This window comes from Dama dama, chromosome 21 (genome assembly GCF_033118175.1).
Source record: "Dama dama isolate Ldn47 chromosome 21, ASM3311817v1, whole genome shotgun sequence".
In the NCBI taxonomy this organism is placed as follows: domain Eukaryota; kingdom Metazoa; phylum Chordata; class Mammalia; order Artiodactyla; family Cervidae; genus Dama; species Dama dama.
This window is the reverse complement of record NC_083701.1, coordinates 19,941,948-19,966,606: the sequence shown is the minus strand read 5'-3', so window position 1 is coordinate 19,966,606 and position 24,659 is coordinate 19,941,948. Positions and strand designations below refer to the sequence as shown.

At 47.1% G+C, this 24,659-nt stretch overlaps 2 protein-coding genes across 2 annotated transcripts in view; one reads left to right on the top strand and one right to left on the bottom strand.

Annotated features, from left to right (window-relative positions):
• Positions 1–2,115: 2,115 nt before the first annotated feature.
• On the bottom strand, positions 2,116–14,417 carry MCM4 (minichromosome maintenance complex component 4). The gene is made up of 17 exons (XM_061123287.1): positions 13,714–14,417; positions 13,489–13,558; positions 13,277–13,366; positions 12,994–13,157; positions 12,807–12,908; positions 11,670–11,765; positions 11,490–11,585; positions 9,513–9,651; positions 8,369–8,589; positions 7,871–7,991; positions 7,243–7,502; positions 6,600–6,965; positions 6,045–6,172; positions 4,959–5,166; positions 3,989–4,217; positions 3,429–3,562; positions 2,116–2,775 (listed from the first exon to the last, which is right to left on the bottom strand). Exons 2-17 carry the CDS (start codon positions 13,550–13,552, stop codon positions 2,683–2,685), a joined length of 2,511 nt encoding a protein of 836 aa, XP_060979270.1. The 5' UTR covers positions 13,553–13,558; positions 13,714–14,417; the 3' UTR covers positions 2,116–2,682.
• Positions 14,418–14,520: 103 nt separating this feature from the next.
• Positions 14,521–24,659, top strand: part of PRKDC (protein kinase, DNA-activated, catalytic subunit) — a 127,281-nt gene continuing 117,142 nt past the window's right edge. The window contains exons 1-7 of the mRNA XM_061123285.1: positions 14,521–14,708; positions 16,383–16,459; positions 16,564–16,656; positions 16,992–17,066; positions 17,924–18,032; positions 18,560–18,672; positions 18,763–18,862. Of these exons, the coding sequence (XP_060979268.1) occupies positions 14,555–14,708; positions 16,383–16,459; positions 16,564–16,656; positions 16,992–17,066; positions 17,924–18,032; positions 18,560–18,672; positions 18,763–18,862 (721 nt within the window). The 5' untranslated portion in view covers positions 14,521–14,554. The remainder of the gene's footprint in view (positions 14,709–16,382; positions 16,460–16,563; positions 16,657–16,991; positions 17,067–17,923; positions 18,033–18,559; positions 18,673–18,762; positions 18,863–24,659) is intronic.

The following is a 24,659-nucleotide window of genomic DNA, read 5'->3' as shown; positions in this document are numbered from 1 at the left end:
CTGGATCATCGAAAAAGCAAGAGAGTTCCAGAAAAACATCTATTTCTGCTTTATTGACTATGCCAAAGCCTTTGACTGTGTGGATCACAATAAACTGTGGAAAATTCTGAAAGAGATGGGAATACCAGACCACCTGACCTGCATCTTGAGAAACCTGTATGCAGGTCAGGAAGCAACAGTTAGAACTGGACATGAAACAGACTGGTTCCAAATAGGAGTACGTCAAGGCTGCATATTGTCACCCTGCTTACTTATTTGCAGAGTACATCATGAGAAACGCTGGGCTGGAGGAAGCACAAGCTGGAATCAAGATTGCCGGGAGAAATATCAATAACCTCAGATATGCAGATGACACCACCCTTATGGCAGAAAGTGAAGAAGAACTAAAGGGCCTCTTGATGAAAGTGAAAGAGGAGAGTGAAAAAGTTGGCTTAAAGCTCAACATTCAGAAAACTAAGATCAAGGCATCTGGTTCCATCACTTCATGGCAAATAGATGGGGAAACCGTGGAAACAGTGTCAGACTTTGTTTTTTTGCGCTCCAAAATCACTGTAGATGGTGACTGAGGCCGTGAAATTAAAAGACGCTTACTCCTTGGAAGGAAAGTTATGACCAACCTAGATAGCATGTTAAAAAGCAGAGACATTACTTTGCCAACAAAGGTCCGTCTAGTCAAGGCTATGGCTTTTCCAGTGGTCATGGATGGATGTGAGTTGAACTGTGAAGAAAGCTGAGTGCCGAAAAATTGATGCTTTTGAACTGTGGTGTTGGAGAAGACTCTTGAGAGTCCCTTGACTGCAAGGAGATCAGTCGTGGGTGTTCATTGGAAGGACTGATGTTGAAGCTGAAACTCCAATACTTTGGACATCTCATGCGAAGAGTTGACTCATTGGAAAAGAACCTGATGGTGGGAGGGATTGGGGGCAGGAGGAGAAGGGGACGACAGAGGATGGGATGGCTGGATGGCATCACAGACTTGATGGACATGAGTTTGAGTAAACTCTGGGAGTTTGGGATGGACAGGGAGGCCTGGCATGCTGTGATTCATGGGGTCGTAAAGAGTCAGACATGACTGAGCGACTGAACTGAACTGAGCAAGAATAACCTACATTCTTCTTTTGTTCGCGGGACACTCGGGCAGGGACCATGTGCCAGCCGTCTGCATGGGTCGGGAAGAAGAGGAACCAGGAACCTGGCCTGGGCAGCCCACACCCATGCTCAACAAACCACATTCCATAGCTGGGAAGGGGCCGTCCTTCCTGCCCCAGCACTCGGGGGTGAGTCTGCCGGAGGTCTCCTGCTCCAACAGTCTGACTTGAGTCCACAGGAGGTTTAGTCAGCACGAGGATGAGTCTGCAGGAGGTTTCCTGCCCCAGCACTCAGGGGAGTCTGCAGGAGGTTTTCTGCTCCAACAGTCTGACTTGAGTTCACAGGAGGTTAAGTCAGCACAAGGGTGAGTCTGCCGGAGGTTTCCTGCCCCAGCACTTGAGAATGAGTCCGCAGGGGCTTAAGTTGGCACAAGGGTGATTCCTCACGCTCACCCTCCAGCTCCAGCTCTTGGAACTGGGTCTGGCAGAGCTCTCCAGGGAGATATACTCTTCCTCCTCTACCTCACCGCCTGCAAACCCCCAACAGCATCCTTCTGTCCTGGCTCTGTAAAGGGAACAAATCCTCCCACTCTCCCCCACTCTTGGGGACCGCCCCCCCCCCAGGCCAAAAGGGACCAGAAATGCGTCCTAATAAACCTGTATCCTATACAACAGAACCTTCATTGGGTTCATTCGACTCAAATTCCCTTAAAATCAAACTTCCTTTGCAGCCTTCAGTTCCATGTTGGTACTGAATTAGAGTTCAGAAAAACATCATTAATGTGTTACTTCAGAGGAAGTCAAAGGTGACACTGCTCAGGTGACCTCAGATTCCACCCGACTCCCAATGTAATGCTGTTTAAACACTCGGTTCCGTCTGGACACTTTCCCAATGAATGGTGACTCTAAGTTATAAAAAGGCCAAACTCACACAGTTACACATTTCAGGGATTACTTGTTACAGTTGTATTTCTGCCCGAGACTGCAGCCAATAGTGGTTTTATGAGAATGACTGCTAAAACCAAGATATTTTTAAATAAGATGAAAATTTATTAGTGACTTACGAATCACTAATGAATTTCCATAAAAGCAGTGTTTATTAAACCTTTTTTCATAATGAAAAATGCCAGACAACCAAGTATTACTTATTCTATCACTTATCGAGGAAAAAGTTTTACATATTAGAGCAAAGCAATACAAGTTAACATGGAACCCCATTGTTACCAGCCTCTTGTAGACAAGAAAACAAGCCTGGAGGACTCAGCAGGGTCTGTCGCCTCTTCACAGGGAGGGACAGGAACACCCAAGTGTCTCCAGTACTGGACAGAGTCCAGCACAGACCAGGACCAAGACTGCAGTCTGCAGAGAAGACCGCATCCTACCGTCTGCACTGACACACCACTCAGCCCTGGTGCTCCAGGGAACAGTCTCTGCTGCCCACACCACAGATGGCCCAGGATGGGTTAACAGATGAACACACTGGCTTCCCAGGAAAACTGAAGCCACATGAGAAAATTCTCATGGTGCCGAGCAATGACCTTGAAGCCCTTCCTCCTACTTGTGGCAGGGCCAGGACGGTGCTGCTCCCAGGCCTTCAGAGCAGACGTACGGTCTTCCCAGTTACTGTCAAGAAGTCATCATCCGCCAGGGCGCGCAGCGCTTCTTCAAACATGTCCTTGGTGATTGCCTTCGGGGAAGAGCAAAGAGCTTACCTCTGGAGCTGCCCTACCCAGACACACAATGAGCCCAAATTCAGAAACCACTGGAGTCTCCTGCCTTTGGGGCAGCTGGACACACATTTCATGCTCCAACTCTTCCCCCAAGGGGCCCGATGCTCAGCACCACAGGCCTGGTGCCCCGGTCTGTGTGCACCACTCAGCGGTCACAAGGGGCCAAGAAAGGGGTGTCAGGAAAGCAGGCAAGGGCTAGTCCTGACCAGCAGAGCCCCTGCCGTGAACCTGGCTTTCCTAATAACGGCCAAAAACTGCAAACACTCTAAATGTCCATCAGCCGCGTACATGACTGGGAAGGCACGAGACAGAATGAACATGTCACAGTGGGTTCAGTGTCACAGAGTGAGCTAAGATTGTCACTGACCAAAAATCCAAGAAGCCACTGACTTGGCTCAAAAACCACTCGTCTACATCCACACAGAAGACTGAAAAAATTCTCACTGTGATCACTCCCAGATGGTGGATGGGAACCTTACTTCTCTTCTTTATCTGTATCTACATTTATTACTCAAGCAGTAAATGAAGGGGGAAAGCTAGGGAAAAAAAATTTAAAGCAGCATCAAGGGAAAAGAAAACTATTAAACAAAATGTCCACGTAAACACTTACTATGTCAGACTGTCCCCGAATATCTTCAAAGAGCTGCTGGTATTTCAGGGCTGGTGTCTTTCCTTTCGACAAGATAAGCTTTCTCAATGCTTCTGCTAACTCTTCTTTCCGCTTCCGAGAGGTGGCACTCATTCCTGAGTTAAGAGAAAGCAAAATGTTTCTCCCATAAGGAAGGGAATACCTTTCAAATCTCTAGTAGTACTTCTTCAGCCATAAATCAACTTTAGTCTAAAATAATCTTTAGTCTTGTCACCAGACAAGGTAAGGGAACAGTGGCCAGAACACACAAAGTCAGAGTGAGGTCTGAATCCTGCCCCGTTTTCTAAAAGCTCAGAGCTGCAACTCTCCACTGAGACACAGCCCAGCAGTCCACACAGAAGCAGAGTCCCCTCGCGAGGGCCTGAGTCACTCCTTTAAAGGGGACTTGGTGCCTGGACAGACGGCTGGATGGGACAGAGCTAGGCCGAGTGCGCCAGTGTCTGCCTCCTCCCAGCCTCATCGCATGTTCATGGGGGCTCTGACCCGAGACAGGGCAGCACCCATGTTGGGGGAAGGCTGACCTGTGGTGAGGATGGAGATGTCCACGATGCCTGTCCTCGGGTCGGTGGCTGACTGCTTCAGGGCCTCCCGGTGCAGGCGCTTGGCCTCCTCCACATCAATGGCCTCCACCTTGTTTGAAAATCGCACTTTTGCGTGGGCTTCTGCTAAGCGGATCAGCGACTCCAGCTGCCGGGGGTATGCGGACACCATCCCTCGGCTGCTGCCAACCTTCCTCATGTCCACGTAGGCCTGCAAGACAGGAGACATGCTGACTCCTCACATGGTGACCCCAGGCAGGGAAGTCCTGAGGGGATAGAGAGCGGGGTCTAGCCTTAGGCCTCCACCCTCATCCAGGGGAGGGGTGGCACCCGGTGGGGGGAACGTGGTGCTGGGGAGGGAGCTGAGGACTTGGCTTGTTCACACCCTGCGAGGATCACATAACAGCAGGCCAAGGGTCACTGACTCAGAGCACACGAAAGGTAAACTGTATACACGTGGATGACATAATTTCCTCCAGATGACCCAGATGGAAAACTACAAATCACGTGTAACTTTCACTTGAGCATCTTCAGGACTGTCAGGATGAAAAGCCCACCAAAGCACCAGAAACCTTCCTGATGTCACAACATTCATGCATTTGTCACCAGGCACTGCTGCCCACGTAAAAGGTACTGAGAAGTGAACATAAAATACTTCAATTCTTTAGAAATGAGCAAATATAGCTCAGAGACCAGAATCACAGAGTCACTAGGTATTAACAGCCTCACTGATGTTTCAACTCGGGGTCTTCAATACACTGTGCTTATAAGAACTTAAATATAAAATGAATGCACAACTTGTAGAAATGAATCCTTTTTCTTCTTCCACACTTGCAAAAGTCAACTTTGCAACACAGGAGGGAAAACAGTTGTAGAAGACAGTGTTGTTCTTGACACAACAAGAACTGTTTCAGAGCTGAGCAGGGCCCAGCAGCCTTCGGGCCCCAGGTACCTCGATGAGGGCCTGGCTGGCGTCCTGGCTGAGCCTCGGCATCACGGTGCTGTGTGCGTAGGCGATGTAGTCCCTGAGCACCGCCATGTCCATGCCCTCCTCCTGTGCCTGCTCCTCGCTCTGGTAGTACAGGGACACCAGGTGGTGAGCCAGGCGCCGGTCGTACGCCTCGTCCTGGGGGTCCAGCATGAGGAAGATCAAGTCAAACCTGAGGAGACATGGTGACGGTTCCCAGTCAGGACACCCACACACCTGAGGGTGGACCCACGGCCTCCATGGGAGGGGGCAGGCGTGCCTGGCCCAGGTGGTCTGAGGAGCCCAGGTCCTCGGGTCTCCTGCCCCGGCCCTCAGGTCTGCCTGGGAACAACTGTTGGGCGCTGAAGGTGAGTCAGAAGCAGGAGGCTCCCGAGGGAAACACTGCTGTGATTCTGAAGACTGGAGGTGAGTGAAACACATTTAGCTGTGTTGGGGAAAAGAACTATTTGTGTAAGAAGTGAAAGAAGGAAGACCCAGAGGGATGGGATGGAGAGGGAGGCAGGAAGGGGGATCGGGAAGGGGAACACATGTAAATCCACGGCTGATTCATGTCCATGTATGGCAAAAACCACTACAATATATAAAAAAAATAAAGAAAGAAAGAAAAAAACAGAAGTGAAATAACCAAATTCTAAAACCCATCATGAAATGCATCCATCCTTGAGGGGAAGCCTGGGTCACATGTCTCCCCTCCCCAAAATGTAGCTCTCAGACCCTTGTCTACTGTAGGAAGCTGCTCTCTGCACTTTGCTGATTGTCTACAGTGGCTATAGGACCGAGAGTGGCAAGAGGTGGGCTTCCAACAGTATGGAGAAGAAAGACCCCAAGTGCTCCAAGAAACGAGCATGCATCAAGGTGAGCAAACGCATGGTCCTCATCTCAGGACCCATGACTGAGCAGACATGAAGACCATGCCGGCATGACGACGCCGGCATGAAGAGCTGAAAATTGGCTGTGTTAATCCTGGTTATTTCCTTCTCACCCTCACCCTGAACCTTTCACAGATGAGTAAAATAAAACCATCTGTTTGATGAACATGTGCTATCATACCTTGATAAGAGTGTGTGGGGCAACTGGATGTTTTCAATGGTGGTTTTTTTCGGATTCCACTGAGACTCAATGGGGTTTGCTGCTGCCAGGATGGAGGTACGGGCGTTGAGCTGACAGATGATCCCAGCCTGCCAGAGTGACAGATAGCGTGGTCAGCAGTCTCATGCTGAGGCTGGCAGGAGCTGAGAGCCCCTGCCTCACGTGACCTCTGCCAAGGAACCGTGGCACCACAAGCACGGTGCCTGTAGCATCCACTGGGGAAGCTAAGCTGGGTTTCACGCCAAGGATGGAGGTGGAGGTAAACATCTGCTGTGACTACGTCCTTCTCAAAAACCAAGCCCCTGGCGTGAGATTTAGGACAGACTCCAGTTCTACGAGCGCCAGGCTTTAGGTTAGTTAGTACCGCACAGAGGACACAGGTCCTGCAGAGTACATGGATGGGCTGGGACCCGACAGCAGTATTGGCCAGTCTCCCGAGCTGTAGGTCCAGAGGCTGTGGGGTTCAGGCCCCACCCCCCACCCCCACGCAGACGTCAGAGCAGGCAGGTGGCTGACCTTGGCGATGGACAGTGTCTGCTGCTCCATGACCTCGTGTAGCACGGAGCGCGTGCTCTCATTCATCTTGTCGAACTCGTCGATGCAGCAGACGCCGTTGTCACTCAGCACCAGGGCGCCGGTCTGCAACACCAGCTGCCGAGTCTCAGGGTCCTTCATGACGTAGGCAGTGAGCCCCACGGCACTGGAGCCCTTCCCGGACGTGTACTGGCCCCTCGGGACCAGGTTGTGCACGTACTGCAGCAGTTGGGACTTGCTGGTCCCTGGGTCCCCGCACAGCAGGATGTTGATCTCCGCACGGAACTTGCCCCTCCCCGTATGGCTGAAATCCTTTCTCGTCCCTCCGAAGAGCTGAAGCAAGATTCCCTGGGCAGACAGACAGACAGACAGGTCTCAGCACTCACCTGAGGTGGGCGGTGGAGAGGCAGGGGGCTCTGCAAACGGATGCTGAAGAGATCAGAGGATGAGAGCATGTCAGAAGCCACGGGGGGCCTGCCTGGAAATGGGTGAGCCGGGGATGGAGATGAGGGTGCAGCCCCTGTTCCACCCTCAGGCTGAGGCTCAGCCTTTCCAGGTGTTCACACCACCTGACCTTGAGCTTTCAGGCCTGGCCATACGCAAGAAGCCTTTTGAGGTCAGTTACCTTCTTTATATCTTCGTGCTCATAGATGCTTGGTGCCAGGGCAGACGCAAGCCTCTCATAGATGTCTGGCTTCCTGGAAAGCTCCTTGAGCAACTCCACACGTTTCTCGGAGAAAAGTTTCTGCTCTGCTTCTTCATCAAGGCCATGCAGACGCTTTGAGTCGGTCTTCCGGTAGTGAATGACATCAATGTGGGTTTTGTAGACGGACTTCACGTTGCTCACTCTGGGGTTGATGCGAATAGGGACGGCTCGATAGATGCCTGAGGGCACAAAGGACACCCTCTCACCTGCCTGCTCTCAGCCCAGAGCGCAGGGAGCAGAGCTCTGGGGGGCTCTGAGCACAGCCGTGAGGCTGACTCGGGACCCCCACCTCCACACGGCGCCTGCTTGCTGCTGTGTTCAGTGCATCACAGTGTGAGACAGAATTCTCATTTCTCTTTAAGTGAATGCATAATTATTAATAATTTGACTAAAAATACTAAAACCCTGTTCCAAAAATCTAAAAAGGAAGGAAATCCAAAAAGCTCACATATTTAAAGTCGCTCATTGGTTATTTTGGACAACAGCAGAAGACAGCCTACTGTCTGGGCAGGCACCACATCAGAGGTCAGATGGTGGAGCCCCTCACCTGTGATGTGCACTCTGTCTCCAGGCTGGACCTTGTCCACGAGGTCATTGTGAGCGAAGAGGACGACTGTGTGTGGCGTCTGCCCCGCGGGCATGTCTTCAGGAGACTCCTGGAGCTTGATCTGGAAGGACGGGTAACAGACATCTCAGGATGTCCAGATACCCAGCACCTCCACTGCCCCAGGGACATCTCTCTGGAAGATGGCTGCGCTCACCACAACACACTAGTCTCCAGCAACTCAGTCTCACCTCCATTCTGAGAATGTTGCTGATTAAACACTCCCCCACGCGGGGATGGGGTGGCCACATCAGGGCCGCAGTGAGTATGCCTGCATCACCCTGTGCCTGCTTTTCTAGTCCATTCTGGGCTGTGCTCCCTTCCAGGTCAACCCAGTCAGGAAGCACGGTTTTAGGGCCGCACGAGTGGACAGGATGCACTGGGCTTCGGAGGATCCGGCAGGGGGAGAACAAGGACAGGGAACGTGGAGGGGGCACCCACCATCTGCTTGTCGGAGAACACGGAGCGGTTGTGGATGAGGGCCATGCTGTGGCTGGTGTGGCAGCGCTCGCACACGCAAGGCTCAGCGATGCGGCCACGGTCTATCTCCACGCGGGCCGTGTGGGCGCACACTTGGCACTGGAAGAAGGCCTCCTGCATCTCTGGAATCAGCTGGGATGTCCTAATCACCATGCCACTGATGGCGATGAGCTGATCGATGTCTGAAAGGTGGAGAGAATGTGGCTCGTCCCAGCCAGGCGTGGGCCTCTCCAAGGGTCTGGGTCTGCTGTCCAGCCCTGGAGGACCTCGCTGCAGGCTGCGTCGGGGTGCTGGAGTCACAGGAGACTCTGTGGCCAGAGCACCGACACCTCGCTGGGCACCCTCAGCTCTGGCCTGGGATGCTCCTCCTGTGCAGATTACTCTCAACCCCTCAAGTCTACTGACCTGCACTAAGCTTGGCCAGCCAGGCTGCCTGGGGACGACCAGACTGATGACGCGGCTGCAACAGCCCATGTGCTTGTGATAATGTTCTTTACAGCCACACCCACCATCCACTATACGTGTGGGGTTCAGACTTACCTGTCCCACTAATAACTTTGGGCCCTGATATAGGATTTCCCCAAATAAATAACAGAAGCTTCAGGTCTGCTTTCCAAACCTTCGGCTGCAAACCCTTCTGAACAGGGCCGAGCGCACCGTCTACCTGGGCTGAGGCCCCTACACTGTTCTTCTGCCTCTTCTCTTACTTCCCAAACCAGACTTCCTCCTATGCATCAGGGAAGGGACAATATTTTATAGATCTGTTTTCTACACTGATTCTGAGAAAGTGCCTACTTAGTAAAGTAACTGTAAAACTATCATCATTGGGTAAGTTTACCTTAAGATAGAAAACTGTCAAAAGTTATTATATCTTTGATATAATTTCATTTGTTATTAATAAAAAAAGGAATGGTAGAGCTACAAGCATGTGGCACAACAGAGCCTACTCCTGGTTTCTGTCAATTCAGTCCACCACCGTCACTGTCACCAATTCCTCTAAGGTTCCTTGGTGAAGTGACTCTCACGTAAGGTATTTTCCTGCTGTTAAAAACATTACCTTCTATATGTCAACAGTATCTCGATGAAACTAGGGGAAAGACAGTACCTTCTGGATTCAGGTTCCTCATATTCTTAGTCTTCAAGGCGTTGAACGGTCTCACTTGAATCTGATGCTCTAAGATTGAGTCAGGGTAGCGGTCAAAGAAGATCTCATTGACGGCCATGTCAAAAGTTGGGATGACTTCCTAAAAAACAAACGTAAGATGCCAAGCTATGCTTGTATTTTTAGCTTAGGATTAAATGTAATAAAGCAACTGACATTAGCAAGGCATAAAAACAAAAGAACATGGTATAATCCAGAAGCATTACCCTAGAAATCACACATGTGCAGTTCACAAACCCTTGGGCACACTGGAATCTCACGCATCAGCACTTTCTCACTTGACTTAAAGAGGCGAGTCTACAGTAGTAGTTCCATCAGGATGTGCAGGCATGGCTGTAGGCTTTTAGTTAGTAACACAAGCCCATACTTTCATGTCTTTTCCTCCATACCAAAATGATAGCAATGTAGGTTAAATTATAATTCTTACCCAAATTTGTTAACACCTGCTCTCCGTTCTGTAGATGAGGAAATGGCTGCTCGGAAGCTGAGGAACTGAGCCAAGGTTACACAGTAATTCAGCAAAATCAATATTTAATAACAAGTCTGCTTGCCTCCAAAGCTTACAGCTATTAATAGGATCAGTGTAACTGATGCTTTGTTGATCAAGCCTGATCTTAAGCCCAGAGAAGACTGTAGTATGGTTAACACATCCTGTTAAGACATATCAGGTGTATGACCATTTTCATTTAAGATATTTTACATCATCAAACCCAACACACTATTGTGAGTCACTATTACCTTACGTATATATGAAGAAACACTGCCAATCAAACTATGACATACCAGCAAAAGTAACACATATCTTGATTTTCAATGTTAATATGTAAAAAAAAAGTGTTCAACTTAAAAAAGAAAGAGCCCACATGCCATGAGGCATGGCTAAAGGAAAAAAGAGAAGAAAAACAACAAAAAGGCTCTTTGAGGTATATTCTATTTATAAAAAAAAATTTTTTTTTAAATTCTCATTGCCTTTTTTATTGGGATAATTGTAAATCCACATGCAGGTGTAAGAAATATAAAGATCTCTGACTCTGCCCAGTTTCCATTAATGATAACATCCTGCAAAAAGTCTAATATCACAAGCAGATATTAACTTGGTACAATTCACTTATATTCAGATTTCCCAGTTTTACATGTATTCACTCTTGTATGTATATGTGAGTGTATTCAGTTCTATCAATTCTATCACCTGCATAGATTCATGAATCTGTCACCATAGTTAAGGTACTGAATAGTCCTTCAAAGCCAACAAGATCCCTATGTTGTCCCTTTGTCACCAAACTGAGCTCCCCTCCCCTATTTCTCCTCTGTAACCCCAAGCAACTACTCATATGTTCATCTCTAAAATTCTTTCATCTCAAATGTTATGTAAGTGGAACCATACATTAACATTACCTTTTGGATGTGTATGTAACCTTTTGGAATTGCTCCTGTGGGATCCATCCAAGTCACAGTATGTTTTACCTCTGAGGCATGTTCCAGACTGGCCATACCACAGCTGTTTGCCCACAACTGACCTGAAGGATATCGGGGCTGATTCCAGCTATGAACATCTGTGTACAGGTTTTTATGTGAACATAAGCTTTTGTTCTTCTGGGATAAATTTCCAGACATGCAATTGCTGTGTCATATGATGGGTACATGTTCACTTATTTTTTTCTAATTGGAGTATAATTACTTTACAGTATTGTTAGTTTCTACTGTACAAAGTGAATCAGCCCTAAGTGTACACACACACCTTCCTCACTACTATGCTCTCAATTTGCCCCATCCTCTCATCCCCTGTAGTGTCCACATACACACACACAGACATGGGCACTCTGCAGGCATATTCTGTTACTGAGAAGAATGCTATCCAGAAACCCTGCAGATGTTCTAGATGTTTACTCTAGTCTGCCAAGGTCAAAGCCAAATTCTTACCTGTGGGTAGCAGATGAGCTGTCTGTAGAGATTTGTATCAAATGATTTTATGTGTTCACAGTTTACATTTAAAAATGGCTCTCCAGTAACATTAATCTATAGAATAGAACAAACAAGTTATATTCTGCTAACTGTTTTAAAACAGTTAATTTGAATTTTTAGGTAAGCATATTTCATTACCTCTCCAAGTCGCTGCATGTACAGAGGTTCAGTAATGTCTATGCCAACATTTTCTTCTTCTTTAGCCAGAGGATCAATGAAACGCTGAAGAAATCTCTGAACATAGAGAAAGATTAAGCTTAACGCAGTTAGGAATAAGCAGCTACTCAAATTATGGGCACTGGGGTGCATGTATCTTTCAAGTGCCCATCAATAAACAATTGGCTTAAGAAGATGTGACAGGACTTCTCTGGTGCTCCAGTGGTTAAGAATTCACCTGCCAATGCAGAGAATGAGATCCACCCTTGGGAAGAGCCCACATTGCCTCGGGGCAACTAAGCCCCACAACTACTGAAGCTCACACAACCTAGGGCCCATGTTCTGCAACAAGAGAAGCCACAGTAGTAAGAAGGCCACGTACCACAACTAGACATAGCCCCTGCTCACTGCAATGAAAAGCCCCAGTGTGGCAACAAAAACCATGCACAGACACACACACACACACAAAGTGACATATATGTGTTTATATAAAGTGGACTACTACTCAGCCGTAATAAATAAATATCGGCCACTTGCAGCAACACGGATAGGTGCAGACAATATTATACTTAGAGAAGTAAGTCAGACAAAGACAAGTACTTTGTATCACTATCACTTATGTATGTAATCTAAAAAATAACACAAATGAGTCTACATACAAAACAGAAACACACTCACACAGAAAAGAAATGTATGGTTACCAAGAAGGAGGGGGAGAGGGGAAAGGAGGGATACACTAGCAGTAGGGGGTTAACAAACAGAAGCTACTTTATATAAAATAGAAAAGCAACAAAGATCTACTATATAGCACAAGAAACTATGTTCAATATCTTATTAGTATCCTATAATGAAATAAAATCAGAAAAAAAGACGTATCACAGTAACTGAATCACTTTGCTGTATAGATGAAACTAACACAATATTGTAAGCCAACTCAACTACACAAAAATAGGAGTAGGAGTGGTGTCAGAATTTGAAAACAAGCATGTTTTTTCTTCCTAAAAACTACATTTATGATTCTGAGCCATGTAAGCATCTGTGCCTAAACACTGGGGCACTTGGACATAGGTCCAAGAAAATGCTCCCACATTTTCTAAGCTTGGAGGAATGATACCTCACCTGAAAGTTTTCTTTGCACGTTGCCACGTTTACATCTGTTCCCCAAATCACGAGTTTTTGGCCCAAAGACTGCTCGCTCGCCACTGTATCTTCTGCGGCCGGCTGCACAGGAAAAGGCGACGGGAGCCGGTTCGGGGGACTGCCCGTACCGCGCACCCCAACGCGCCCCGACCGGCCCTGAACTCACCCCGTCCGAGTGTAGGTCCACCTGCAGCCCCTTCCGGGCCGAGCCCAGGTCGGGTCTCTGCCGCACGGGAGTGCCGCGCACGCCGCTCCTAGGGGTGCCCTCCACCCGCGAGCTGGGGGTGCCGTAGGTCAGCGGCGAGCTCAAGTCCAGGTCTAGGGGGACCGCTGGGGATCGCATCCACACGGGTGAGCCGGGGCGGGGGGGGGGGTGGCGGGAAGGAGCCCAGCGGGTCGTCCACTCCCCCCGCCAGGTCCCTCCCCCGACTCCCAACCGGGCAGCTCACCTGCTGGCGGCGCGCGGGACGGGGTGCGGGGCTCGGCGCCAGGAGACGAGGGCAGCGGCTGCGGCTCTCCGGACGACAAGAGGTCCTGGCCTGCGGGGGTGGAGGGCACCGCGGCGTCGGCGCGGGCGGCACCCGGCCCGTACAGGGGCTGACCCGGCACCGCCCGCCCTCCCAGGGGACCCCGCGGGGCACAGCAGGGACCAGACACTCACGTGGCTGAGCTGGGGCGGCCCGCCGGGAGCCGCGGCGGCTCGGGGTAGATGCAGGAGACGACATGGCGGTCTGCGCAACAGGGACGCGGGTTTGCGTGGACGTTCCCTACAGACTCCCGCCCCTCTTCCTTCGCTCCAGTCTTCCCTCCCCTCAACTCTTACACCCCCGCGCCCCCCCCCGGCCGACCCCAACCAACCCCCCGCCCCAACCCCTCCCGGGCCCACCTAAGGTGCGCGTTTCAGCTCCTCTTCAGCGGTACGCAGATTTCCCGCCGGCGGCACCGTTGGCTCCGCCCACAGCTGCGGCCCACCAATCGCGGCAGCGTCCTCGCGCGGCCCCGCCCCCGGAAGGCACCACTGGGCAGCGATAGGGGGAACTCGACGGCTGAGGCCCTTCCGCGGCTCACAGGACACCTACGCACAACCGGCTTGGCGCCCCCTCTCTAGAATGGTCTTGTCCGCAGCCGGAACGCGATTTCGCGGGAAATCTGTGGAGGCAGCGTTCCCGGCGGGCCCCCACGGCTGGGGCTAGCTCCTGTGTCCCTTGGGATTTCAAACGACCGCCCCCACCCAGAGCCCCGTTACCAAGGACTAGCAGTGGCCCCTGACCCGAGCCCTAGCCTGTCTCTTTCTGCCTCGGGCACTTGGTCACCTCCAGCTCGCCCCCTGTCCTCCGCACCTATTTCCGGAGGTCGAGCGGTTGGGTTCCTGACTCTCCCGAAGTTTGAATGCATTGTGCTCTGTTTATCTTAACTTAGGATGTCTAAGCCGCCGGTCCTACAGGGCAGGCCACCTCCTTGAGGATCTCCAGCAGGGACCCCACGCCCGCATCCGAGTCCGGAGCATTACGGGGTCCAGGGTGGGTGTGCTCGGGGATCATGGATCCCTCTCCCCGACCCACTTAAGGCCCCACTCAGCCCAGCACCTCGCCCCCTAGTCCTAAGGGGCAGGGCCAGGCCCAGGCAGCTGTGCGCAGGCGCCGGAAAAAATCCGCCCTTTCCCGCCCCTTCCCGCCCCACGGCACTTCCGGTCCCGGCAGGGAAAGTGGTGTTCGCGGCTGGAGGTTATGGCCGATTCGGGGTCCGGCGTGAGGGGCTCCCTGCTGCAGCTACAGGAGTCCCTGTCCGCTGCCGATCGCTGCGGTGCGGCGGTGGCCAGTGGTCAGCTGCTGCGGGGCCTGGGGCAGGAGTGCGTACTGAGCTCTGGCCCCGCGCTGTTGGGTGGGTACGGCTCCGGGCTCCGGACGGCCGGTGCCTGGCAGCCCGCTCGAGTCCGAGTGGGCACTCGGGGTGGTGCTTGAATGGGCCCGTGGGAATTTGTGATCTGTGTAAAAGTGTTTGTCAACTGCCTCTTTTCTTAACGCCAGAGAAAAGGTATTTCAAAGACTGAGGTGGTGGAAATGCTTTGAATTTGGCATCAGTGCTAACCATGGTGGGGAGCGACGATGAAAGTTTTGTTCTTCCACCTCTATGTCGTCTCAACCCACCAGCACCTTTTCCAAACCCCAGTTTTGCTGTTCCTTCTTTTGAGAAACAAGTCATGCTCTTAACTCTTGACTTATGCCTGGGTAAGAACTTGACCCTTTGCAGCAGGAGTCCCTCTTAGCATTTTTAATGTGTCTTTGCGTGAAAACTTCGGTTACACTCCCTTTTAAAAACACAAACACGTAGACTTCATGATGCGTCCTCTTAATTAGAAAATAAGATTTTCTTCCGAAAACGTCATTGTTAATAAAGAGGAGAAATAAAGCCTTAAAGAGATTGCTGTGTAGTACCTACAGACTGCCACGGTGTGTTCATGAGGACGGCATCACTGTGTAAATGCTTTCCAGTCTGTTCTAAGAGTTCAGTTTTGTTCCTTTAGTAACCTTGTAAAGCAGTTCCAGGTTCACTCTCTCCTATCCAGGATGTGTCCTTTCACTTGAGGGATTGTAGGGCTGTGTACTAGTTTCCTATTGGTCCTGAAACACACCACAGACTTAGTGTTTACAACAGCACAGGTTTGTCGGTTACCTGTCTGTGGTTGGAAGCCAGCAGGGATCTCATCAAGCTAAAACTGAGGCAGCAGGCAGGGCCGCTCCTTTTCTGAAGCCCCTGGGGGAGAATCAATTTCCTTTTCATTCAGGTTGTTAGCAGAATTCAGTTCCTTGGAGTTATAGCACTGAGGTTCCTTCTTTCTTCTGGCATTCCTTGTTTCCAGAAGACACCTGCAATTCTTGGATCATGCTGCCCCCCTCCCCGCTTCCTCCATTTTCAAAGCCAGCAGCAGAGGGTCAAGTACGACTCCTGGAACCTGTCCTGCTTGCTTGCCTTCCTTCTCCCCTTTCCACTTGTGAGGGCCTTTGTGACTGCATTGGGCCCCCTTGATGACCCAGAAGTGAAGTGAAGTGAAGTGAAGGTCGCCCAGTTGTAACCAACTCTTTGAGACCCCATGGGCTATATAGTCCATGGAATTCTCCAGGCCAGAATACTGGAATGGGTAGCCTTTCCCTTCTCCAGGGGATCTTCCCAACCTAGGGATGGAACCCAGGTCTTCTGCATTGCAGGCAGATTGTTTACCAGCTGAACCACAAGGGAAGCCCTGATGACCCAGGGCACTCCCCCAGTTTAAAATCAGATGATGGGCAGCCTTAATTCTATTTGCAACCTAATTTTCATTTACTGTGTAAAGTTCACAGGTATGACACTAGGCATCAGAGTTCTGGCCTCTGGGGCCATTATTCTGAACTTATCACTGTGAAACATTGTGTAGAATTTCCCATTTTCGTTGTCAAGGCAGACTTGGGCTTGTGTTTTGTCACTTATGAGGCTGAATTGAAAAACAAGCATCACCTTTAGTGTGCGTTTATGGAGAACCTTGGCAGCTTTCTTACTTGCTTTTTTTTTCCCCCCCAGCATTACACACTTCCTTAGTTTTTTCCAAAGATTTTGGTTTGCTTGTATTTGTTCGGAAATCACTCAGCATTGATGAAGTAAGTTGACCGTTTTCGTTTTGCTCTTCTAGTGTATGTCTCTTCATGTTGAGGTGACTTTTTTTTAGCCCATGTTTCCATGATGTTTATTTTTTTTATTATAGTTTCGTGATTGTAGAGAAGAAGCCCTAAAGTTTTTATGTGTTTTCTTAGAAAAAATTGGCCAGAAGATCACACCTTATTCTCTAGATATTAAGGTAAGGAGGAAAAAATTACCTCTTTATATATCAGCATCCCTTTTAACTTACATGGAAAGTTACATGGTAACTTACATCATAACTTAACATGGTTAAGCTTAATTTTATTTCTGCCTTTCTTGTTGGGTAGTTTACTTATTTTTGCTTGATTGTGTTAGAAATTAAGTGGCTAATTTTTTAAAAATTTAACGTGCTGAGGCCCTTGTGGAAAACTATTAAAGTGTAGTATGTCAAATATTGGTATTCCTTCTCCCAGGTGTAGATTTAGCTATTAAGTCTTAGTTACAAGAAGTAAGATCTTCTTGATGATTTTAATGTCTGCCTTTAAATCCTAGAACACTTGTACCAGTGTTTACACAAAAGATAAAGCTGCTAAATGTAGAATTCCGGCCCTAGAACTTCTTATTAAGGTAATTTAAAAAATATTTCTAAGTGCATGTATTTTATGGTACACATATAATTTGAACTGAAAATTAGAGTTGTGGGTGAGAGATGCTGAGGACTCCCATTGGTGTGAGGAGGTGCCTGTTTCCAGCCATCACCCAGCAGCACCTTGGTGTTCTGCCCTCACACTGCTCTGGGTAGCAGAGGAAGAATTTGGGCTGTGAGGGGCAAGAAGTGAAAAGTGAAAGTCGCTCAGTCCTGTCCAACTCTGAGACCCCAAAGACTATATAGTCCATGGAATTCTCCAGGCCAAAATACCGGAGTGGGTAGTCTTTCCTTCTTCAGATGATCTTCCCAACCCAGGGATCGAACCCGGGTCTCCCGCATTGCAGGCAGATTCTTTACCAACTGAGCTATAAGGGAAGCCCTTACTCTGAAAACGTATCACTGCTGAGACTTGCCCAGATTCACCTCGTTGTGTCCTTGAATGTTTTCTTGAAACCTTACACTTACACTTCGAAGGGTCTGTGTGTTGTGTGTATGTGGTCGTTGGGCTCACCCTTACCTGGGTCTCTGCTTAGATGCATGTCTTTTTTTTGCATCTCTGTTGTAGAATTTCTTTGGGTCTTGTTGGTCCTTAAGTGCCTCTGAGGGAATGGGTCTAGTCATAGGATAATTTTCTTGGGAAGGTGAAATTAAGTCTACATCCCTTTCCACTTGGCCTCCCCTGTTTTTCCACCACTCACCTCAGCCCCTCATCCCACATAACCTAGCTTGACGCCGAGCATGAGTGCCTGGAGACCATGGCTGTGTGTGAACAGGTGCAATAGATGGAAGCCTTCCGTTGCTTCCTCCTAGACTCTGCTAACTCATGTTCTCTCAGTTACTTCAGACTTTGAGGAGTTCTAGACTCATGGATGAATTAAGAGTTGGAGAGTTATTTACCAAATTCTATGGAGAACTTGCATTGAAAGCAAAAATACCAGATACAGGTAAGATGAATTTAAATGTGATTTTAAAATGTTTTAACAAATTTAAAAAGTTTTTAGTGTAAAACTTGGATTTTTTTCTGCCAAGGTATTTATGTTTTACAGATGCACTTTTTTTTTTAAACTTTTATTGGAGCATAGTTGCTTTACAACATTGTATTAGTTTCTATTGCACAAAAAAATGAATCAGTTCTCTTTTTTTGGATTTCCTCTCCATTTAATACAGATGAATTCTTTTTGCTGAGAAGAAACCAAAATGGAAACAGAAATTATGTGTTAAATATGCTTATAAAAATTTTTAATCTATACAAAATGATTTCTTCAGATAGAAAACTCACATGTCAAATGTAATTTAGCTTATAATAATAAATTCACATAAAACATATGAGGAAAGATTCAATACATAAAACTAGATAGTTTGTGTGGCTTATTGTTAAATTATTTTGAAGTAAAATCCTCTCCTTATTTGCGCATTTGTGCTTAATTTATTTAATTTTCAGGCCTTAATTTGTCTAAAATTTATTTTTCAGTTTTAGAAAAAGTATATGAGCTCCTAGGAGTATTAGGTGAAGTTCATCCTACCGAGATGATAAACAATTCGGATAAACTCTTTCGGGCTTTTCTGGGTGAACTTAAGACCCAGGTATGATAAACTTTATGAGCTTCTTTTCTGCTTCCTTGTATCTGGTGGGCTTTTCTCTTTTTATGGTACCTTGTTAAACTGTCCTTTCAGATGACATCGACAGTGAGGGAACCCAAACTTGCGGTGCTGGCAGGGTGTCTGAAGGGACTGGCGTCACTTATGTGTAACTTCACCAAATCCATGGAGGAAGGTATTGCTTGACGACACTTGAGTTTCTTTCTTTAAGAACTACTAGTCTGAAATGAATTCCTGTGTGATTTTTGAATTTTATACCAGTTGTGGATTCACATGCAGTCGTGAGAGGCAATGCAGAGATCCACGTGTGTCCTTCACCTGGCACCTCCCGGTGACGCCTGTCATGACGTAGTGCAGCCTGATGAACCTTGGGTCTTGCTGTTGGACGTGCTTCCCATGCACACATTTGGGTGTTGGATTTAGTTCTGTGCCACTTTATCGCATGTGGGCTAGTGTGTGCCCATGACAGTTGAGACCCTGGCAGCCTGCCGCGTGTCTGCGCAGGCATGATATCTGCCCAGGAAGGATGCCTGGGCATGTCCCCCTCCCCTCCCCTCACAGCCACTGCTCAGTCTCCCACCTTGAACTTTGTCCTTTCAAGTTTATGTAAATAGACTCATAGCAGGTAACTTTGTGGCTGCCTTATTTCACTGTGCATAAGGTCTTCAAGGTTCACCCCTGTTGTAACTATATGAATATAGTACACATATATCCATTGGGCCATCAGTGAGTACTTGGGTTGCTTCTGCTTTTTTGACTGTTGTGACTGATGCTGATGGAAATGGGTGTGTGAACACCTGGAGTCCCCGCGTTCCCTTCAGGCATCCCCAGAAGTGGGCTTGCGGGCCCACGTGGTGGTTCTGTACTTTCCAGGGGCTGCACTAATTCCCATTCCCACCATCAGGGCACAGTCTCTTCACGTCCTCAGAGTACTTGTTTCCTGTTGTTTGATCGTAGCCTTCCTAGTGAGTGTGGGGTGGTTTCTCCCTGCATCTCCCCCATAGCTCTTGGTGTTGAATGTTTTCACAAGTGCCTCTTGCCTACTTGGGTGTCTTCTTGGTTGAAATGTCTATTCAGGTTCTCTGCGCATTTGAAAAATCAGATCATTTGACATTTTGTTCTGAGTTGTATGAGTTATTTACGTATTCTGCATATCGGTTTCTTATGGAATCATAATTTGCAAATATTTTCTCCCATTCCATGGGTTGTCTTTTCACTCTGTTGATTGTGCCATTTGATGTGCAAAGGTTCTTCATTTTGATGGAGTTCAGTTTATTTTTTCTTTGGTTGCCTGTGATTTTCGTGCCACATGCATGAAATCATCACCAAATCACTGAATCATTGTGTCTTTGTAGAAAGCCAGTTGGGCATTAGCTGATTGGCTCATCACTTGGTGGGGGGGGTGGATCCTGATTCTCTGTTCCCCTGCCCACACCACACAGTCTTTATGATATAATTATATAGTGAAGCTTTAAATGTCCACTGTAATTCTCACATTTTATTTTTTAAAAATCATTTGGGTATTATAAGGTCTGTGCCTTTCCATATCAATCTTAGAACAAATTGGTCTGTGTCGACGACAAGTCTTGCTTGGATATTTGTGGTGTTTGTGCTAAACCTGTGGATCAGTTGATACCTTAATCACGTTGAGTTTTCCAGCCCATGAGCACAGTGCATCTCTTCGTTTAGTTGAGTTGGGTCCTCTTTGATTTCTTTCATTACTATTTTGTAATTCTTGGGCTGCAGATCCTTGTCTGTTGGTTTTAAACTCTGTTTATTACAATTTTCTTTGTAACTGTCAGTAGTGTTCTTCTATAGTATCTTAAATTTAAGCTAAGAGGATAATCTAGCTATGAGAGCATTATAATGAATTCATTTCTTTTTAAAGGACAAATAAAACTTTTTAATTTCAGAAAATTCTTTAAAAGAAGAACTTGTTTGCTGTTCCTTACCATTTTTGTTCAGATAATTGCCAGATTTTTCTACCTCCTGCAAATGTGCTTGCTTTTGTTGAATTGCAACTTAAGGAATTGCCAGATCTGATCATTTCAACCTGAGGAAGCAGCAGTTTCTAACGTTTCAACCGGGTGTTCCCAGTCTTTGCTGCCTCTGAGTAGGGAAGCTGGCCCAGCTGCTCCTGCTTCCCCTCCTTGGTCTCCTCTCTCCGGCTCCCTGTCCATGGAGCATCCCGCCCTCTCAGCTTCCTGCTCAGGGATCTCCTGTTTTCCAAAGCCTCTGTGCTTCCCCGTGTGAGCCGCTTCCTTGGGCTTCTGTAGTCCTCTCTGTTACAGCACTTCTGCGACATGTTTTTCATCTCCTAGGCAGTCTATTTTGTCACTTGACCTTGGTGGCAGGTGACGTTGCTTATTTCTGTTTGTCTTCGCTTGGCGTGTTAATTGACATTTGGTGAACAGGAAAAATAATAGCACTTATTGCTCATTAACCATGTGCTAAGGATTATCCTATTCATGTTGCAAGGGAAATCCTGTAACAACTCACTAAAGCAGGTGATAATATGTTTGTTTCCCAGATTAGAACACTGGACCGAGGTGGGCAGAATAATGGCTTCCAAAGATGTGCCATGCTGATCCCAGCCCCTCGACTGTTAGGTCCGTGGCAGAGGGGAGTCAGGTTGTGGACAGGATGTTGAGACGAGGCTGTCCAGGTGAACCCAGTGTGATCACACGGGCACTTGACTGTGGACGAGGGTCAGGGTCAGGGTGCTGTGACAGGAGAAGCTGGCTGTGAGGATGGAGCTGGGGCCCCAAGGCAAGGAGGGCGAGCAGCCTCTAGAAACTGAAGGTGGCCCTCAAGCCCCTAAGGAGCACACCCTGGTGACTGCTTCCTTTGTGTTATTTTAATGATTTATTCATTTCTTTTTCTGGCCGTTCTTTGCAGCTTGTGGGATCTTAGTTCCCTGACCAGGAATCGAACTTGGACTTCGTGGGTGTACGTACCAAGTTCTAAGCCAGGACATTCCCTATTTCGTTTTTTAATTGAAGCGTAACTGCAGTCCAGTATTGTGTTACTTCGGGTGTACAGCGTAGTGACCTGACGATGAAACACCTTAGGAAATGACCGGAGCAAGTCTCAGTGTCTGTCACCAAGGTTGTTATGACAGTGCTGACTGCACTCCCCAAACTGTGTCACGTCCTTGTCGTCACCGCTGCCCCTCATGCTCCCCACTCTGGTGACAAGCAGTTTGCTGTCCATGTCTGTTTCTGTTTTTCTGTGTTTCTTTGTTCTTTTAGATTCCACATTTAGGTGAGATCACGGGTTACTTGTCTTTCCGTGACTCTGCTTCACTTAGCATAATGCCCCCAGGTCCATCTGTGTAGCAGCAGATGGCAAGACTTCATTCTCTCTTGTGGAGGAATAGTATTCCTACAAATACATGTACCTGCGTATTCACCACATTTTCTTTATCCATTCTTTGGTCGATGGGCACTTAAAGGTTGCTTCCATGTTTTGGCCGCTGTAAATAATGCTGTTCTGAATACTGGAGTGCATATATCTTTTCTAATTACTCTTTTCGTTTTCTTTGGATAAGTACCCAGAAGTAGAAGCTGGATCATGTGGTAGTTTTAGTTTTTTGAGGAACCTCCACTCAGTTTTCCACAGTGGCTGCACGAGTTTTCATTCCCTTCAGCAGTGCATGAGGTTCCCTTTTCTCCACATCCTCATCAATACTCTTTATTTGTTGTCTTTTTGATGACAGCCACTCTGACAGGTGTGAGGTGAGATCTTGTGGTTTTGATTTGCATTCCCCTGGTTAATGATGTTGAGCATCTTGTGCCTGTTGGCCATCTTTGTGTCTTTGGGAAAATGTCTATTTAGATCCTCTTCTCATTTTTTATTTTGATATTTTTTCTGTTTAAATGTATTTATGTTTAATCGGAGGATTATTGCTTTACACTGTTGTGTTGGTTTCTGCCAAACATCAGCATGAATTAGCCATCGGTGTATGTATGTCCTCTACCTCTTGAACTTCCCTCCCACTTCTCACCCCACCCCACACCTCTTTGTTGTCACAGTCTGCTCACTTTTTTACTGAGTTTTTTTTATGTTGAGTTCAGTGTGCACTTTGGATGTTAACCCCTTATTAGCCCTATCATTTACAAATATCTTCTCTCATTCATCAGACTGCTTTTCTGTTTTGTTGGTGGTTTCCTTCCCCATGCAGAAGCCTTATAGCTTGATGTAGTCCTGCATGTTTTTGCTTTTGTCATCCTCTCGTGAGGTAACTACCAGGGGGTGCCAGTGGTAAAGAATCTGCCTGCCAGTGTGGGAAATGCAAGAGATAACAGGTTCGATCCATGGGTTAGGAAGATCCCCTGGAGTAGAAATGGCAACCCACTCCAGTGTTCTTGCCTGGGTAATCCCATGGACCGAGGAGCCTGGCAGGCTATAGCTCATGGGATTGCAAAAGAGTCAGACACGACTGAGCACACATTCATGCATGCATGAGGTAACAGATCAAAAAAAGTATTACTAAGACTGATGTCAAAGAGTACTGTGTGTGTTTCTTCTAGGAGTTTTGTGGTTTCAGATTATAGGTTTAGGTCTTTAATCCATTGAGTTTATTTTTGTATGTGGTATAAGAAAAGGGTCAAGCTTCATTCTTTTGCATGTAGCTGTCCAGTTTTCCCACCACTATTTATTGAAGAGGCTATCTTTTCTCCATTGTATATTCTTGCCTCCTTTGTCATAGGTTAATTAATCATATGTGTGTGGGTATTTTTCTGGGCTTCTATTCTATTTCTTTGATCTGTGTTTCTGTTTTTTGTTTCAGAACCATACCGTTTTGATTACTGTAGCTTTGCAGTGTAGTTTGAAATCAGGGCACACAATGCCTCCAGCTTTGCTCTTCTTTCTCAGAGACTGTTTTGACTATTTAGAGTCATTTGTGTTTCCATTCAAATTTTTTGTTTATCTTTTCCAGTTCTGTGAAAAATGCCATGGATACTTTGATAGGGATTGCATTAAATCTGTCAACTGCTTTGAGGAGTGTGGACATTTTCTCAAAATTAGTTCTCTATCTGTGAGCACATTATACTTTTCCATTTATTTGTATTGTCTTCAGTTTCTTTCATTAATGTCTTAGAGTCTTCAGGGTATAGATCTTTTACCTTCTTGGTTTAACTTATTCCAAAGTATTTTATTCTTTTAGATATGACTATGAATAGGATTGTTTGTTCAATTTTTCTTTTTGATAGTTTATTATTAATGTATAGGGACACCATAGATTTCTTTATATTAATTTTATATTCTACAGCTTTACTGAATTCATTTATTCTAATTGTTTTTTGGTGCATGCAGTCTTTAGGATTTTCTATATATAGTGTGTCATCTGCAAACAGTGACAGTTTTACTTCTTCCTTTCCACTTTGGATTCCTTTTATTTCTTGTCTGACTGCTCTGACTAGGACTTCCAATACTAGGTTGAATAAAAGTAGTGAGAGTGGTCATCCTTGTGTTGTTCCTGATCTCAAAAGAAATGCTTTCAGCTTCTCAGCATTGAGTATGACATTGGCTGTGGGTTTGTCATGTACGACCTTTACTGTGTTGAAGTATGTTCCTTCTTTACCCACCTCATTAAAAGTTGTTATCATAAATGGATTTCAGTTTTGTCAGAAACTTTTTTCTTGATCTATTGAGATGGTCATATGATTTTTAGTTCTTTGTTGACGTTCTTACTGTGTTCTTCTATTCTTCTCCTGAGTTCATTGAGCATTTTTATGCCCATTGCTTTGAAATTTTTTTCTGGGAAGTTACTTACCTCTGTTTTGCTCAGTTCTTTTTCTGAGGTTTTGTCTTGTTCTTTCTTGTAACATGACCTTTGGCCCCTCATCCTGCCTAATTCTCTATCTGTTTGTGTTTGGTAGTTCAGCTACGTTTCTTGGTCTTTGTGTAGAAGGTGTCCTGTGGGGTCTAAGAGTGCAGCTCCCCGCCTCCCCTGGACTGCCCTGGAG